Source organism: Podarcis bocagei, assembly GCF_964188305.1.
Source record: "Podarcis bocagei genome assembly, chromosome: 16".
Lineage (NCBI taxonomy): Eukaryota > Metazoa > Chordata > Lepidosauria > Squamata > Lacertidae > Podarcis > Podarcis bocagei.
In genome coordinates this window covers 16,674,234-16,691,893 of record NC_138142.1, presented here as the reverse complement: position 1 = coordinate 16,691,893, position 17,660 = coordinate 16,674,234, and the positions used below count along the sequence as shown (strand labels likewise).

General features: G+C 53.0%; 1 protein-coding gene and 1 long non-coding RNA gene across 2 annotated transcripts in view; one reads left to right on the top strand and one right to left on the bottom strand.

Moving 5' to 3' along the window:
* Positions 1 to 1,975: 1,975 nt before the first annotated feature.
* On the bottom strand, positions 1,976 to 3,875 carry LOC308576089. Its single transcript, XR_014003075.1, has 2 exons — positions 3,732 to 3,875; positions 1,976 to 2,161 (listed from the first exon to the last, which is right to left on the bottom strand). It is a non-coding gene; the product is annotated as an uncharacterized lncRNA (long non-coding RNA).
* A 555-nt stretch (positions 3,876 to 4,430) lies between these two features.
* BCR (BCR activator of RhoGEF and GTPase) overlaps positions 4,431 to 17,660 on the top strand; it is an 87,203-nt gene continuing 73,973 nt past the window's right edge. Inside the window, exon 1 of the mRNA XM_081174683.1 lies at positions 4,431 to 6,024. Within this exon, the coding sequence (XP_081030809.1) occupies positions 4,452 to 6,024 (1,573 nt within the window). The 5' untranslated portion in view covers positions 4,431 to 4,451. The remainder of the gene's footprint in view (positions 6,025 to 17,660) is intronic.

Below are 17,660 nucleotides of genomic sequence, written 5' to 3'. Positions count from 1 at the left end.
TTATAAAAGATCTAGGAAAGGGGCATGGGATTTGTGCAGAATGCTGACTCTTACATGCTTATGGTCACGCCAAGACATTTGGTATGCTCTGCTCATTAACACGTGGGAGGAAGTTCTCCTGAGCCAGCGCCATTGAGAAGAAGCCCAATAATGGGAAGAGCAGACTGGGAGGCGGACAGATCTCAGTGGAAAGGCAGCCCCTCTGAAATGAAAGAGAGCAATGTGAGATAGCATCAGTGTGTTTAAAAGGCACTTGCTCAGGAGAACTGCACCGTCGTGGGAGGCAGATCTGAAGGAGCGCAAATCTCCCACCCTGTGCCATAGCTGTCAACAGCCCCTTATTTGGCGGGAAAGTCCCTTATCCCAGCGCTGTGTCCCGCTGCTGTCCCTTATTGATGATGTCCCTTAAATTTCCCGGGTTTCAAAAGAAGCAGCTCCTCTCCCTCCCTCCCTGCTGGCCAGGGAGGAGAGAGGCTCCAACTGTCTTGCTTGGCTGCGTTGCTCACCCAATAAGGAGTCTGAGAATGACTGGGGGTGGAGCTTGCATGCCTTGTGCCAATCAAATCGGCCGCGTTGCCTGGGGACTCGTCTTTGCTCAGCGCTTCCCAGCGGAGAGGTGACGGTGGTTTTCCTTGCTGCATCCCCTTTGCCGGGTTGCTGCGCTGTGGGAACCACCGCTTGAGACTTCGTTTGGCTGCTGGCTGGGCTTTCTGCCTTTGGCTCGGAGGGGCTCAGAGGTTGAACATACCCGTGCTCTGAAAATCCCTTATTTTGGCTGCTGATCCCTTATTTTCGAGGCTGCTGGTCCCTTATTTTCAAATCTGTAAGTTGACAGCTATGCCCTGTGCATCTTGAGGAAGAAGGGCCACTGGGCTCAATCGGCAGCTTACTCTCCATCTGCCCCGCAGCTAGCATGAATACGTAGCCTTAATGGTGCCTCAAGTGAAGCCCACTTGTCACGGCTGACCTCCACCTATCAGGAATCCTGAGCCTGGCTTCTTCAAGGGGGAAAGAAGTGGATAAACCCAGCATTAACTTCTGTAGCATATGCTCCAGGGTAGATTAATGCAGAGTGTGGCCACCGGTCTACAGGGCATATAAGAGGCCTTAATGCCGAATCCCCTCCCAGCTCATTTGTTGACTCGAGGGTGATCTGCGGTGCTGAGCTCCTTTTGGAAAGCTCCTTGAGGAAAGAAGGGAATCCTACATCTCCCCACTATTTTAATTGGGTGTACATTTAAATGGGTGATACAAAGTTGTTGCTTGCTTGTTTTCTGTAATAATAATAATAATAATAATAATAATAATAATAATAATAATTTATTATTTATAACCCACCCATGTGGCTGAACTTGCCCTATATGTATTTTAAATTTTAAGTGCTTCAAGACTCTGATATATAAAAATATTAACAAAAACAAATAAACAGTTAAAACCATAATAGCATCAAAAAGCAACCGTCACAAAAAACGTCCTAAAGCATTTCCGAAGGGGTAGTTGTGCTGGTCTGGTGCAGCTAAAACAAAGAGGCAATGGGAGGTAGGGGGAAGAGAAATTTATTATCCAGTCGAAAGATGGCAAGACAAATGCTTTCCTAAATAAAGCTGCAATCCTATATGTGTTTATTTGGAAGTTTGCCTGAGAACTGAGAACCCCCACTTTGAACCATCTTGTGTGGCAGGGATTATTCTGTGTTAAGTGGAGGAATAATCTGAATGCTAGGAAACCATTTTCCCAAGAGCGGGAGGAAGGAAGTTGTCATAATTTGTCCTGATATGCTAGAAGCAAAAGTGGTTAAGAGGTTTGATGGATTATTGAGCAGCATTAAAAATGGAGCAGGCTTAATGCTTTGGCGTGAGCAGCAGCAACACCCTCCATCTATGGGTCCCAAAGCCCTCCCCAAACACCAGTTAATTGCCTGGCAGCTCCTACAGGCCAACCTCCCACACAGATGGACATAATAATAACAACTCGCTTTCATTTGAAGCCTGTTTATTTTAGTCAGGAAGCCTCTCTGGGTTTCTGGGAAAGGAGGGCCACATGGCTGGGGCTGAGCACATGAAAGACATCCTGCTCTCTGCAGACAATTGAATGGCTCAAGGTAGGCTGCCCAGGTGATGCCACGGGGAAGGGGGGGCTCTGCTCCACCCTTTGTCTAGGTCTCAGGAGAGGAGAAGAGAAAGGTTCTGGGTTGAGAACATATAAATAAGCAGAGTCATCCCATCCTTTGGAATAAAGGGAAAGGTAAGGGAACCCTGACCATTAGGTCCAGTCGTGGCTGACTCTGGGGTTGCGGCGCTCATCTCGCTTTGTTGGCCGAGGGAGCCGGCGTACAGCTTCCGGGTCATGACTAAGCCGCTTCTGGTGAACCAGAGCAGCACACGGAAACGCCGTTTACATTCCCGCCGGAGCAGTACCTATTTATCTACTTGCATTTTGACGTGCTTTTGAACTGCTAGGTTGGCAGGAGCAGGGACCGAGCAACCGGAGCTCACCCCGTCGCGGGGATTCGAACCGCTGACCTTCTGATCGGCAAGTCCTAGGCTCTGTGGTTTAACCCACAGCGCCACCCACGTCCCATCCTTTGGAATAGCCACAGCCAAAAAGATCTTCAACTCCATATGATGGCGGGAGAGGGACTCTTGACAAGCTTCTAAGCACATAAGCAGAGGCCTGGATCTTCATCAGACCCAAGGCCCTCTTCGCCAATCAGTTAAAAGAAAGTACCGTATTTTTCGCTCTATAACATGCACCCGACCATAACACACACAAAGTTTTTAGAGGAGGAAAATCCGTAGGCATGCCACCCGTAGGCATTCCCTCCATAACACGCACAGACATTTCCCCTTACTTTCTAGGAGGAAAAAAGCGAGTGTTATGGTGCAAAAAATATGGTATTTCTTCCCACAGCGAACAGCTAAAACTATGAAACTGCTGGAGGCAGTGATGACCACCAACTTGGATGGCTTAAAAAGAGGATTGGGCAAATTCATGGAGAGAGGGAAGGCTACAGGGGGGTGCAAACTTGAATTAAATATTGGGTGGGGGCAGTTAAAATAAACCCTGTCCCAAATAATCACATAATGTGGCGCGCGCACACACAACATTTGAATGGGAATCCCCCTCAACTTGGGGAAGGATGGCCCCCTCAAATATTTTACTGGAGGGGCTGAAGCGACCTCGGCTGGAGCAGTGGGGTCCTATGGGGCAGGGGTACCAACTTGTGTGAAATATTGGGGGGGGGGCAGGTAAGCCCTGCCCTGCATAATCAGTCACAAGATGCATAATCAATCACACACCCCATTTGAATGGCAATGCCCATCAACTGGAGGGGAAGCCGTCCCCCTCAAATATTTTCTAGGGGGCGGCGGGGAAGGGACTTCGGCCCCTAGGAGTTGGCTCCTAAGGGCGCGAGGGCTCTTGCGCTCGGATCCTGCATTAGGATGCTGCCCTAGGCAGGCCAGCAACGAGGCTCTTCCGCTGCTCCATTCTCACAAGAGAAGCCCCCTACCCAGGAGGGGTGCCAACTTGATTTTTTTTAAAAATGGGGTGGGGGCAGGTAAACCCAGCCCCGCATAATCGACCACATGACACGGTGCACGCGCACTATTTGAATGGCAATGCTCATCAACTTGGGGGTGAGGGTTGCAGCCCCCCCCCCAAATATTTTATTGAGCGACCGAAAGCCCCTCGACCCTTTGGAGCTGGCTCCTCTGCCCCAACAGCATTACCGGAAAGGGAAGCGTCCTTTCTCCTACCCTAAGCTGGGATCTGATCCTTTTGGCAGGCCTGGCCCAGCCAGCCGGATCCACGGCAGGCGGCGGTGGCGAGGCGCTCTGCACGTGCTCGGGGCTGTGGGCGGGGCGACGGGGCCCAGCCCGTCCCGCCCGCCCCCTCGCCGCGCCCCCCTCCTCCAATCCCGCCCCCTCGCGCCGCCCCGCCTGGCCTCCCGCCCCGCCCTCGCCGTCCCTGCGGCTGCCATCCCGAGCGCGAGCTGGGCCAGCCGGCGATGGGCAGCCGCGACGCGGAGCCGCCCGGAGAGCTGCAGCCCGACCCCGCCTGAGCCTGCCTGGATCAGTAGCCGCCGCCGCCGCAGGATGGGCTAAGGCTCGGGCCCTGCCGAGGCCAAGGAGGAAGCCAGCAGCCAGGCAGGCGGAGAGGAGAGGAGCCCGCCGCCCGGGCGCGTGAGGCAGGCTGCCGGCCGCGCTCGCCTCCGCCTCGGCTCGCGCCTTTGTTCTTGCCCGCCCGCCCTCGCCGAGGGGGCGGCGGTGGCGACGGCTCCTCATGGGCAGCGCGGCCGGGGCGCCCGGGGCTGAAGCGCCGCTGCTGCCTCCGCGGACACCCTGCCTCCTCCGGCGGGGGATGAGCGCCCCCCGCCGCCGCCTCCTCCTGCTCCGCCGCCCGGGCGCGCCGCTGCCGCCCTGACCGGCCCTCGGGCCGCCTCCGCCGCGATGGTGGACCCGGTGGGCTTCGCCGAGGCGTGGCGCGCGCAGTTCGCCGACTCGGAGCCTCCCCAGATGGCGCTGCGCTCGGTGGGCGACATCGAGGCGGAGCTGGAGCGCTGCAAGGCGTCCATCCGCCGCCTGGAGCTGGAGGTGAACAAGGAGCGCTTCCGCATGATCTACCTGCAGACGCTGCTGGCCAAGGAGAAGAAGAGCTACGACCGGCAGCGCTGGGGCTTCGCCAGACCCGCCCGCGCCGGCCTCGACGACGACGACGAAGACGAGGGGACGGCCGCGGCCGACGACGGAGACGTCGGGGCGCAAACGACCGGCCAGGCCAGGCCGCCGCCGCCGCCAAGCGGCAAACCCCACCACCACCACCGGCCGCGCCCGCCTGCCCTCCGCAAGCTCTCGGCGGCGCATAGCGACGGCTCCGAGGCGGACAGCCCGACGCAGCAGCCCGACGGCAACGGCGAGGCGGCGGAAGGAGGCTCCCCGGCCAGGGCCCGGGCGGCTCCCAGCGGCGGGAACAGCGGCAGTAGCCGCCGCCAGCGCCTTCTGAGCGTCTCCTCGGAGAAGGAGGCGGGCGCCTTCGAGCCGGTGGGCAGCCGGGAGCGCGGAGGGGGCGGCGGCGCGGCCAGCAACGTGGCGGCGCTGCGCTGTAACTTCGAGCGGGGGCTGAAGAAGTCGTTGACGACGGCAGCGGCGGATGGGAAGGAGCCGTTGTCCGCGCCGCCCTGCTCGTCGGACAAGCCCTTCTACGTGAACCTGGAGTACCACCACGAGAAGGGCCTGGTGAAGGTGAACGACAAGGAGGTCTCGGACCGGATCAGCTCGCTGGGCAGCCAAGCCATGCAGCTGGAGGCACGGAAGAAGCTCTTGCCGGGGCTGCGCGGCCGCTCGACCGAGGCCTGCTTCGGCGACGGCGACTACGACGACGCGGAGCTCAACGCCCGCTTCCTCAAGGACAACCTGCTGGACGGCAACGGCGCTGCCCGCTCGTCCTCCGCCTGGCAGGCCGCCCCCTCGGACTTCCAGCCCTACCAGAGCGTTTACGTCGGGGGCATGATGATGATGATGATGGCGGCGGCGGGGGGCGAAGGCGCCGGGGAGCCCGGGGGCAAAGGCGCCCCGCCGACGCCGCTGCTGCGCGGCCACTCGGGCGCCGCCGTCGAGCCGGAGAAGCCGCTGACCTGGCCGCGCCGCTCCTACTCGCCGCGCAGCTTCGACGATATCGGCGGCGGCTACACGCCCGACTGCAGCTCCAACGAGAACCTCACGTCGAGCGAGGAGGACTTCTCGTCGGGCCAGTCCAGCCACGTCTCGCCCAGCCCCACCGCCTGCCGCCTGTACGGCCGCGACAAGAGCCGCTCGCCCTCCCAGAACTCCCAGCAGTCCTTCGACAGCAGCAGCAGCCCCCCGACGCCCCAGTCCCAGAAGCGGCACCGGCAGCAGCAGCAGGTCGTGGTCTCCGAGGCCACCATCGTGGGCGTCCGCAAGAGTGGGCAGATCTGGCCCAGCGACGGCGACCTGCCGGCCGGCAGAGCCTCTCTGGACAGCTGCTACCACCTCGGAGAGGCAGGTGGGTGGGAATCTCCTTTTGTGTCCTTGTTCTTCTTCAAGAGGGAAGGGGTGTCTTCCTTTTCTATAGCATGCAGGAGTGTTGAAATTCCTGATAATGGTGTATGTGGGGAGTCCCTTTTGTTTTCTGATGGGGGGATATGTTTTAGCCATATAACCACATCTTGACTCTGTACCTGTCTGGGTTGGGGGAGTTTCTGACCTCCCCCTTTGCACAGCTTTGTGATGCCCTGCCTGGCCCACTCAGGTGAGGTCCTCAGGTTGGGCCTTCTCCTCTGCTTGGTTGGGTCAGGTGGTGCCATCCTGAGGCTCCTTCCCCTTCTGTGGAAGCTGGGAAAACTCCATCTGGGGGCTTCACATGGTCCTTTATCTCTTGGTGGGAGGGAGGTGCCAGGATGTTGGGGTGCCCAAAGGATAATTGGCTCTAGAATGCAGATGTTGGGGTGGCGGCAGTGGAGGAGGAGGTTGCCCAACTCAAGTGGCCCTTGGACCATTGGATACTGCCTCTTTAGCCTGGTTGGGGGGTTCTGTTGTATTGCTCAGAATGACAGGAGAGCAGGGTACACCAGAGCCCCCTCCGTCCTTTTGCCTCCTGATTTTGAAAGACATCATGGACTAGCCTTGGGCTTTAATGGGCTGCTTAGGTGTCCTTGTGCTGCCATTGAGATGTTACGGAGTGTGGCTTGGCTTGTGCGATCCATGGGTCGCCTGCATGCCAAGCAGGTGCTCTGCTGCTGACCTGCGCCCTTCCCCCTGTGTTAACAGGCATGTTGTGTTTTGAGTCAAGGCCCAGAATCTACCTGTGATTCATTTTCTCCTGCAGTCATCACATGGTAGTGCAGTCATCACGTGATGGGCCCGGGTGTGTGGATGCACCTGGAAGTCATCTGGCTCGGCCTTTCCCCAACCTAGTGCCCTGCAGCTGTTTTGGACTACGGCTCCCAGCCCCCATGGCCATTGAGGGGAATTGTAGCTGCAGGGCACCCAGTTGGGGAAGGCTGATCCTAGCCCCTTGTGCTTTCATTTAGGAACCTGCCTGGGTGACCTTTCAGTGGGATGCTAGCTCATCACCTGCAAGGCTGCACATGCTACTTTCTTGGGCCTGAGACTGCTATGCTCCTCCTTGTTTCAGTGTCTTACTTTCAAGGAGTGTGTCTTCCTGGCGTAAACACTGGCCAGGTGTCTATTGTGTGTCCAGGCAGATGCTGGACTTGATGACAGCAAGGCTGCTTAGGAGCTGCGTGTACCTTTCTAACAGACTCTGGTTTCCCTTGTCCAGTTCTGAGATGATGGACAGTGGTTGTCGCTACTGGAAGTTGCCCCTGCAGCTTGCCAGGCATTGTCACTGGACCTCTGCTTAAAGAGCAGAGCGGGTTTAGCAAAGCAGTAGCTGATTCTATAGAACAGGTCTAGCAAAGGCCTTGGATAATAATTTATTATTGAGTTATATCTCCTCATGCTTCCAGGAAGTGCCCTTCAGGTAGCCTACGGCCCCACAAATTCAGCCCAATACCAATTAAAAATCTACATTTGAAATCTTAACAAGTACATGGGTAATGGGGACAGCAAAGGACATGAAAGTGGGGGGGGGGGAAATTGCATGCTGACAATCATTCAAAACGATAGGCATTTCTTTTTAATATTGATGGATGCTGGAGGTGCTAAACTGGAAGAAGTTGTGGCCTCTGGAGTGAGGGTCCAGACTGCTATATATATAGATCCTTCACCTTTGTCATTCCCAGAGTCAATATTGTAATAAGGAACAGCGCCTGACATTTGCAAACAGCTAAATTCCTGCCTGCTTGGCTGGGCTTCAAGAGGCTCTCAGAGTGGAGAGGTTTTGAAGCTCTCAAGGAGAGTTGGGATCTTTCGTCCTCCTAGTTTGGCATTTGTTAATATTTAAATGCAGGTAGAGTGTCTGAGTCTCCTTTTCCTGCCTCTCATTTATTTCCTGATAATTTATCTCCCCACCACCCCACATTATATGGGGAGGGGGATTGTTTGGGCTCTGATCTGGCTTTGGCACATGGAAGGCGAAGGCTCCTTATCCTCAAAGTGACCTCTCCCCTCCCTCCCTCCCTCCCTCCCAGATTAGAGAGCCCTCAATTTCTTTTCTTCTCAAGACTTGTGGATCTTGTGCGAGAAGCAATAGGGGTGGGGATGGGAGAGGGAGGAGGCTCACCCACTGGTCTAATCTGAACTGCAGCCATCTGTCCTGTGATGATGCTCTTTAGATGTCTGCTCCGGCTTGCAGTTTCCTGGGCAGGAACAATAGGAGGGGAGGGGAGGGTGCCCAGGCCAATGCCTCCAGGCCCTCTCTTCTCTTTCAGCTGCCTGGGCTGTCCTTGCAGAGAAGCAGGTGCCTTTTAAATGGGTATTCCCTCCTCCACACACACAAAGCTTTTGCTCTTCTAGCAGATGAAACCCTGAAACTGTGAGGCACCAGACCTGGTTCCTCCGGCAAGCCCAGAATTTGTGTGTGTGCCTGCAAAGGGTCATGTCTCTCCACCCCACAGAAACAGCAGTGCAGTACCTTGAAGAGTAAGCCTGATGCAGGAAGAAAGGGCCCCATTCCATCATGGCATTAACCACATCCACTGTTTTATTTTGTCTATGCTTCCACGTTGTTGTTGTTGTTGTTGTTATATCCTACCTTTTTAGCAGACCGGGGCTGCTAAATTCAGCTTACACAAATTACAACAAGACAGATGAAATACAAAAAAATAAATAAAAAAGATATAAAAGATAACGATTAAGGATAATTTAGAATTAAGGCAACGTTAAAAACCAATCTTTTAAATTCAGGTAATCAAAAACATGCGCTGCTCCTGGTGGTTCATAATACAGGAAAAAGACACCTTTGAAACAATTAAGGTGCATAGCAGCATAAATGTAAAAGGAAGAGAAGCCAGAACTATGAAGAACAAAGTGGGTGGCCTCTCAAAATAACCTGAGCAGGAAAAGAGGCAAATCTGCCTCTGGGGTTTGTTTTGACCTTCCTTCGCTTGAAGGTAGAAGGCAGCTGGTTGTGAGGGAGCAAAATGAAGTTCTGTAAGGGAAGATCTCAAAGCCGGGTCTGCTACTGAGAAGGCCCCACTTTCCCTGGATCCCTGAAGTAACAGCAGGACCAGCTGACATGGAAGGCAGTATTCTGGACCCCGGTACATTACAACCAGCGCTCTAAATTGTGCCCAGAATTGAAGCTGCAGTAAAGCAGGAGTGAGTTGCATACTCCCCACATCTGACTGTGATCAAGAGCCTGGCTGAACCAAACTCCTTCAGAGGCAGCCCTCCATCGAGTGCATTGCAGTAGTCCAGGCGACATGTAAATAAGGCCCACATTCCCGCAGCCTGATTGGACATCTCTGGGAATGGGTGTAGCGGGTGCATTAGCCTCATTTGTGCAAAGGTGTCTTGGCACTGATGCAATCTGGGTATTTAGGCTCAGAAGATGAACCCCCAGAAAATGAACTTGGGTCTTCAAGCACAGCACAACCCCCATCCAATGCAGATTGAACGGTATTCCCTATAGGCCAGGAACACCTTTGACATGTCTGGATTAAGTTTCAATTTGTGTGTTCTCCTGGCGCCATTTTGGATTGGGGGGTAAAGTCTCGACGTCTTCAGGGAAACCTGGAGTTGAGATGCAACCATGTGCTCAAGTGCGCTGCCCAAAAATGCCCAGATGCCAATGGGGGGGTATTCAAGAAGGTCTTTTCTAAAAAACCAAAAGCTTTCCCACCAACTCTTTTCAGGTTCAGTGGACCGGTGCTCTGTCGTAGAGTGGCATTTGCCACCCCACCTTCCCCACTCAGTCTGGCCCTCTCAAGGCAATTTTTGTAAGCCAGGAAGGGTTAAGTGCATACATGGCTAGGTTCCAAGATGTGCAATCACACCTTCAGATTGCACAAACATCCTTCAGAGCTGGATGAGCAGGTGCTGAAGTGACCTGCTGCAAGGTGCAAACCATTTTATCTGCAGAATGCCTTGTAAACTGGTCACCCACCGTGAGGGTTCTTCAGTATCGTCTTGCAGAGATGTCAGAGGCCCTGGAAAAAGCTCTTCTGGACAACTCTGTCCCTCTGCAGTGGTAGTAGAGAAGCATATCCTTCGCACCCCCTGGAATAATCCCTGAAAGGGTATCTTTTCTGTGTTCCCTCAATACTTTTCTGCCCTCATGGCTCCCTATTCATATTCTCAAGATATCCAGGGAGCCTGTTTGGTTTTGCTGAGTGGGTGGCTTGAGGGCCATTTTGTCAGCTGTCCATCCAGAAAGTTGGACAGTCCCCAACACCCATTGGGAAGTGGTAGTCATCTGCCAGTCTCTTTATGGGAGCCTTCATAAAAAAGGTAAAGGACCCCTGGACGGTTATGTGCAGACAAAGGTGATTATGGGGTCCACTTTCAAGCTGAGGGAGCCGGCGTTTGCCGCAGACAGCTTTCCAGGTCATGTGGCCAGCAGGACTAACCCACTACTGGCACACAGAGGACCATGACAATAGCCAGAGCACATGGAAATGCTGTTTACCTTCCCGCTGCAGCAGTACCTATTTATCTACTCGCAGTGGCGTGTTTTTGAACTGCTAGGTTGGCAGGAGCTGAGACAGAGCAATGGGAGTTCACCCCGTCGCGGGGATTCGAACCACCAACCTTCTGATCAACAAGCCCAATAGGCTCAGTAGTTTAGACCAGTGATCCCCAACCTTGGGCCTCCAGCTGTTTTTGGACTACAATTCCCATCATCCTTGACCACTGGTCTTGCTAGCGAGGGATGATGGGAGTTGTAGTCCAAAAACAGCTGGAGGCCCAAGGTTGGGGAACACTGGTTTAGACCATAGCACCAACTGCTGTTTAGACCATAGCACCACCTGCTCCCTAGGAACCTTCTTAATCGGTCTTCAATTGGACCCTGTAGGGGCAATAATCCTATTCCCCCTAACAGTGAGAATCTACTCCTGTGGCAGAGTTGTAAAACCCCCCCCCCCCAATAATTGCTGGTTGGGGGTGAGCTACATGGTACATTACTGCTATTTGTCTATTTATTACATTAATATCCCACCTTTTCTTCCAAGGAGCCCAAGGTGGCATACATGGTTCTCCCCCCGCTCTCAATCCCCACATCAGCCCTGTGAGGTAGGTTAGACTAAGAGGCAGTGACTGGCTCACCCAGTGAGCTTCATGGCTGAGCGGTGATTCGAACCCACTTCTCTCAGGTACTAGTCTGCCACCTTGGGATGCACATGGTGGGGAGTCATTTGTTTGAAAGCCCATGTCCATGTCCTTGGTTCTCCCTCCTTGTGCTTGGTTCTTCACTGCTTTGAAGGGTCTCCACTGCCATCCCACTGGTTGTGATTTCCTTTTCTGAGCTCTTGGGCTTGGCTGTTTGTGGGCAGGGGATGCCCCACCCCTTGAATGGTTGAAAAGGGTGAGCCAGCCCCCCCTCCCGCAAGCTTTGATGATAAACCTTTGGGGAGAACTGGAGGGGGGCAGTGTTATTTTTCTCATTGTATTTTTGAAGCTGGTGTGTGCTTGCAGGGGCAGCGGCTTCAAGGTATTCAGAATGCAAAAACCTCCAGATCAAAGCTCGTCTCTGCATTTGGCTGGGGCCTCAGAATCTGCAATGTTCTCCCACTTTATTTTGTGTTATAGCATTTCAGATGCCAAGCTGGGGGCAGTGTTAGGTATTCTGACTGTGGATTTTGTTATAGTGGGGGTTGGCAGCAAAGCTCCCCTCCAGCTTTCCTCTTTCCCCTCCATTAGCTCTGCGAAGAATATGGAGTAGCATAACTTCACAGAAAATATTTCACATCCTTCTCTTTAAGTGACATTTGGCTCTCCCCATATTTATTTACCTACTTAATTTATAGAACTGCCCCATAGCAGAATAACTCTAGGAAGCCAGTGTGGCGTTGTGGTTAGTGTTGGACTAGGACCTGGGAGATCAGGGTTCAAATCCCCACTCCCTGGGTGACTTTGGGCCATAGCTGTCAACATTTCCCTTTTCTTGCGAGGAATCCTATTTGGAATAAGGGAATTTCCCTTTAGAAAAAGTTGACAGCTATGCTTTGGGCAAGTCACAGCCTCTTAATCTACCTCGTAGGGTCATTGTAGGGATGAACAGAGGAGGGAGCTGTGTATTCCTTGGAGGAAAAAGGTGGGATATACCATATTTTTTGCTCTATAAGACTCACTTTTTCCCTCCTAAAAAGTAAGGGGAAATGTGTGTGCGTCTTATGGAGCGAATGCAGGCCGCGCAGCTATCCCAGAAGCCTGAACAGCAAGAGGGATCGCTGCTTTCGCTGCACAGCGATCCCTCTTGTTGTTCTGGCTTCTGAGATTCAGAATATTTTCCCCCCTTGTTTTCCTCCTCCAAAAATTAGGTGCGTCTCATAGAGCAAAAAATACGGTGAATGCGATAAACAAGCTCTTCTACTTCCCTACTTAGGAAAGCTGGAGGGGCCAACCAGGTGGAGATGCCAGTCGCCAAATCTCCACGTGGTCGCGGTTGGACTTGCACCGGTCGCAAAGCGTGCCTGGGCAATTTCTCACACTGCTTTAAAGCGCTACGGCAGATGGTCATGGTCGGGATCGCTTTGCAGCCTCTCGCATATCAGGCAGTGGAGGTTCGCCACAGTTTAAGAAGGATATTGAAAGCTGGAACGTGTGCAGAGGAGGGTGACCGAGGTGCTGGAGGGTCTGGAAACCAAGCCATATGAGGAACGGTTGAGGGAGTTTGGTGTGTTTAGCCTGGAAAAGAGGAGACTGAGAGGTGATACAATAGCCGCCTTCAAATACCTGTATGTCAGATGAAGAAGGCTTGTTTCCTGCTGCTCCAGAGGGTAGGACCGGAACCAGTGGATTCAGATAACGAGAAATGAGATTCTGGCTAAACGCTATGAAGAACTTTCTGACCGCAAGAGCTTTTTGACAGTGGAACTGAGGTTGAGTGGCCATCTGTCGGGGATTCTTTATCTGTGGTTTCTGCATTGCAGGGGGTTGGACTACGTGACCCCCAAGTTTACAGTTTTGTGCTTCTCCACATGCTGTGATTGAAGGCTGTGATGTTTCCTCCTCCCTGCGCTTCTCCACAGATGGGGGGAGAAAGTGGAATGAAGGAGCACTTATAGGGGGGCAGTTTCTGGTGGGGCTTAGTTGATTAACTAATTGTATCAGTCGTAATTGGTTTATTAGCTGGTTAAATGTGCACCCATCGGCAAATGGATGAAGCCATTGTTTGAAAGAGGAACGCTCTTTGGAGAGGCAAAGAGAGAAAGGGAGGGGGCAGGGAAACCCAGCTAGATGGGTGGGGTATAAATAATAATAATAATAATAATAATAATAATAATAATAATAATAATAATAATAATTATTATTATTATTATTATTATTATTTATTTAGGCCATGCCCCAGTAGCGTGCACGGCTTTGCCTTGTGTGCCGAAGGTCCCACTGGGGCGTCTTGCCTCTTCCACCCCCATCCTCCAACCCCCTGATTTACGTTTTGAAGAAGCCAAACCAGTTTCCCCTTGATAACAAACAGCCTGGAATTCAAACCAATTTTTCGGGCTGGCGGGTGGGTGGATTTCCAGTCCATCCGGCTTTGCTCCTTTTTCACGTGTCCCCCACACCTCCTCAGTGCGCCATTAGAATAACAGACTTGAAGAGTTGGGAGGGACTCCGAGGGTCATCCAGTCCAACCCCCTGCGACGCAGGACTAAAGCAGCTGGCCACCTGACCACTGTTCAGAAACCTCCAGCGAAGGACAGCCTGCCACCTTCCGAGGTCGTCTGTTCTGCTGTTGAACAGCTCTGGCCCTCAGAAAGTTCTTTCTGACATTTAGCTGGAATCTCCTTTCCTGCCATTTGAATCCAGTGGTTCTGGAGCGGCAGAAAACAAGCTTCCTCCATCCTCCATGTGGCAACCTTTCAGGTATTTGAAGATGGCTTGCTCGCTTGGTCTTGCAGCCGTCTAGTGGCCACGGACTTCACTGGGTGAGACCCAAACTGTGGCTTGCTCTGTGCCAGGATGGGCAGCCATCACTGGGGCAAGAGGCAGCTGTCAGTGGCCTGGCTGGCTGGCTGTTTGTCCAGTCTATTCAGAAAAGCCAGGCCTGCGCAGAGAGAGGTCAAGAGTGGGGGAGGCCTCTTTTTTTGGGGGGGGGATGGGAGCTGTGTTGTGCAGATAACCTGATGAAAGAATGAGTGTGTGCGAATGTGGAATGCTGCATAGTCTTCACAATTTGTTTATTTAATGCATTTTTACTCTGCCCTTTAGCCAAAACAAAGCTCCCAGAGCAGCTTGCGAGTCTCAGGAGGCGTCAGGGCAATCCCTGCCCTCGGGCTGAAATGTGGAGGCCGTTCTCATCATCCGCTGGCATTTGTGGGGCCCCTGGAGGGCCTCCCTCTTTTCTCTCTGCTGCCAGGGCTGGGCTCTTTCTCTCAGGGAGGGCTGAGATGTCGGATGGGCAATAAGCAGGGCTTGTTGGGGGTACCTGGATTGCCAAGCAGTTGAAAGTTCTGCTCCAAGCCAAGTCAGAATATGTGACCTGGACAAATGATTGGTTTTGAATTTTGAATTTCAGGGGGTTGGGCTAGATGACCCTTGGGGTCCCTTCCAGTTCTATGGTTCTATGACACTTTCAGTGATTTCTCCGTTTGCCTGTAGTCCTGGTTTTGCTAGCCAAAGCACTCATATGCCTCTCCCGATTGCTGGGAGTCTTGTTAAGCTCCTTGGCCATTAAAGCTAGTGATTTGCACACATGTGTGCTCTCTCTTTTAAAAAAAAGAAAGAAGGAAAGTTTACACCTGAGCTTTGATGGGGGACACTTTTTAAGGATAGAAGCAAAGCAAACAGAGGGCTTGTGGTGTGTAGTCCACCTTTCTGTCGCTTCTCCATGCGATGCAAAAGCTGGACACCTGTAATGCCACAGATGCCGTCTTGAATATTGAGGCTTAGTCTTGGAGTACTGTGAAGAAATGTGGGTGCATGATTCTGAGCACCTGGTGAGGGCCTTTAGGTCACCCCAGGGTAAAGGTAAAGGTGAAGGGACCCCTGACCATTAGATCCAGTCGTGACTGACTCTGGGGTTGCGGCGCTCATCTCGCTTTATTGGCCGAGGGAGCCAGCGTACAGCTTCCGGGTCATGTGGCCAGCATGACTTAGCCGCTTCTGGCGAACCACAGCAGCGCACGGAAACGCCGTTTACCTTCCCGCAGGAGCGGTACCTATTTATCTACTTGCACTTTGACATGCTTTTGAACTGCTAGGTTGGTTGGAACAGGGACCGAGCAACGGGAGCTCACCCCATCGCGGAGATTCGAACCGCCGACCTTCTGATTAGCAAGTCATAGGCTCTGTGGTTTAACCCACAGCTGCACCCACGTCCCTCACCCCAGGGTAGCTGCATCCAAATCCTGCATTTCTGGGATTGCATCCCCTGGACAGGTGTGGCCAGCATTCTCTGGCATGGCTCAGCTCCCTCTTCCCTTTCACCTGGGCTGGCTCTGCAATCAAGTTTCTTTTGCTCCTCCCAGTTTGGCAGGAACCAGGCAGCTGCTGGACTGGAAACTGGACCTCATGAGCCCCAGCCAAAAGGGGCTTTCCATGCCAGGGCCTGCTTTGCTCCTGATGGAACTGTTTGTCCTGCCTCTTCTCCGACTGCCTTGCCTTTCCCCCTCCTGACCCTTCTCTGCTTTCAGTTTGCCTCTTTCCCGCTGGCTGCCCCTTCAGCTTCCTCGGAACCCAGTAAAGACCAGGCGAGTGAGTGGCTGATGGTCTGGGGTGAGAGCGGAGACTGCTGATGGGGACTGGTGGATGGTGTCGCCTTTTGGAAAGTGTGGCTGCCTCTTCCTCCTGCTGGCTTCCTTGTCATCTGGTGGCCAGCTCTGGGTTCTGGGATCTGGTTTCACTAAGCAGCACAGAAGAGGAATCTTTTGGGATCTGCTTTCCTCCTTCCTCTTTTAGTCCTAAAAGACAGTGGGGGGAAGTTAGGAGTAAGGCCATGATCAATCTCAGCATATATAGTGGTACCTCGGGTTAAGAACTTAATTCGTTCCGGAGGTCCGCTCTTAACCTGAAACTGTTCTTAAGCTGAAGCACCACTTTAGCTAATGGGACCTCCTGCTACCGCCGCGCCGCCACCACGCGATTTCTGTTCTCATCCTGAAGCAAAGTTCTTAACCCAAGGTACTATTTCTGAGTTAGCGGAGTCTGTAACCTGAAGCATCTGTAACCCAAGGTACCACTGTATATCCTCAGAGCTCTGCAGAATCAGACCAAAACTTCACTTGAGGCTGTATCTTGTTGGGAGAGAAGGGATTTAGCTGATCCTCTTGCTCGATGTGACACCTTCTACATATGAACAACGTTAGAAACTCAGATATATAAGCTAGGCGCCAAATGGCTCCTTAAACCAACGTTGCAGTCGCCAAAACGGAATGTCTAGTTGTCATTTTGGGGCAAGACTAAAGTCTTTATTTTTCAAAGGACTGACTGTGATTGATTCCCAGTTAGACTTCTGGCTAGTTCAGATGACGGGTTAAGAGCTTTGAGAACTTAAGAGGAAAAGTCGCCTGGTTCCAAGCGGTCGAAAGCCAGGTGCAAAATGCGCCTGGCTAATTTCAAACACAGCATACAAAGTGTTTTATTTTATGCAGAGAAGCAAATTGCCTGCTGTGAGATACCACCGGAGGCCCCTGAAGTGGTCCAGCCCAGGCGCAGGTGAGCATCCTTGGCCGCCATTTTGTGTGTGAAATTGCGGGAGAAACTGATTCAGTTCATGATGCTACTGGCCTCTTTTCTCGACCACTGAGCCAGGATCCTTTCTGAAATGGTGTTTGCCTCCCAGTGACATGTTGGCTGCCATCAGTCCGGCTATTTGAGCAGGCAGCTCTGGTTTGCCTTCGTTGGACCAAGGAGCTCAAATCTCTCTCTCTCTCTCTCTCTCTCTCTCTCTCTCTCTCTACACCCCAATCGCCTTGCCATAAAGGGGAGGGCTTTGTAACCCAGCTGCTGCCTATGGGCTGCTCCTCTGCCTAGTAAGGAAAACCACTTTGCTCCCCCCTGGGGCCACTGCAATTCCAGTCTGGCAAATAACTCTTCTTTTAGGACTCTTGCTGTGATGGGCTGTAATAGTGGCTGGTGACGGAATGGGGCCTGGCTGGTCCAGCAGGAGATGACTCTGGCTTTTCATTTGCTCTTAACCACATCAGGTGGGGGGTGTCTTCTGGGGCAATTGCCCTCTGAGCAGATGCAGTAGTGGGGGAGAAGTAGCTTTCCTTTGCCTCCATTGGGTAGATGAGTCTAGACTGAGCTTGAGCCCAGTTTTCCTCATCCTGGTGCCTTCTAGGTGGTTTGGACCACAACTCCCATCAGCCCCAGCATCACATAGCTGTCTTGGGCATCCTGTTCTCAGAGTGATCAACCTGATGCCCCCAATGGGAAACCCCCCCAGGCACAAGAGCCCTCTCTCTCCCTTCAGTTTCCAGCAACTAGAATCCAGAAGCACTGCTGCCTTCCAGCTGGTCAATGGCCTCCCTTGATGGAGGCGGAAGCCCTTCATGCAGAGGCTGCATCGTTTGGGGGAATCCCTCCAGTTTTGGATTCTTTGCATCAAGCAAGAGTTGGATTGTGTGGCTT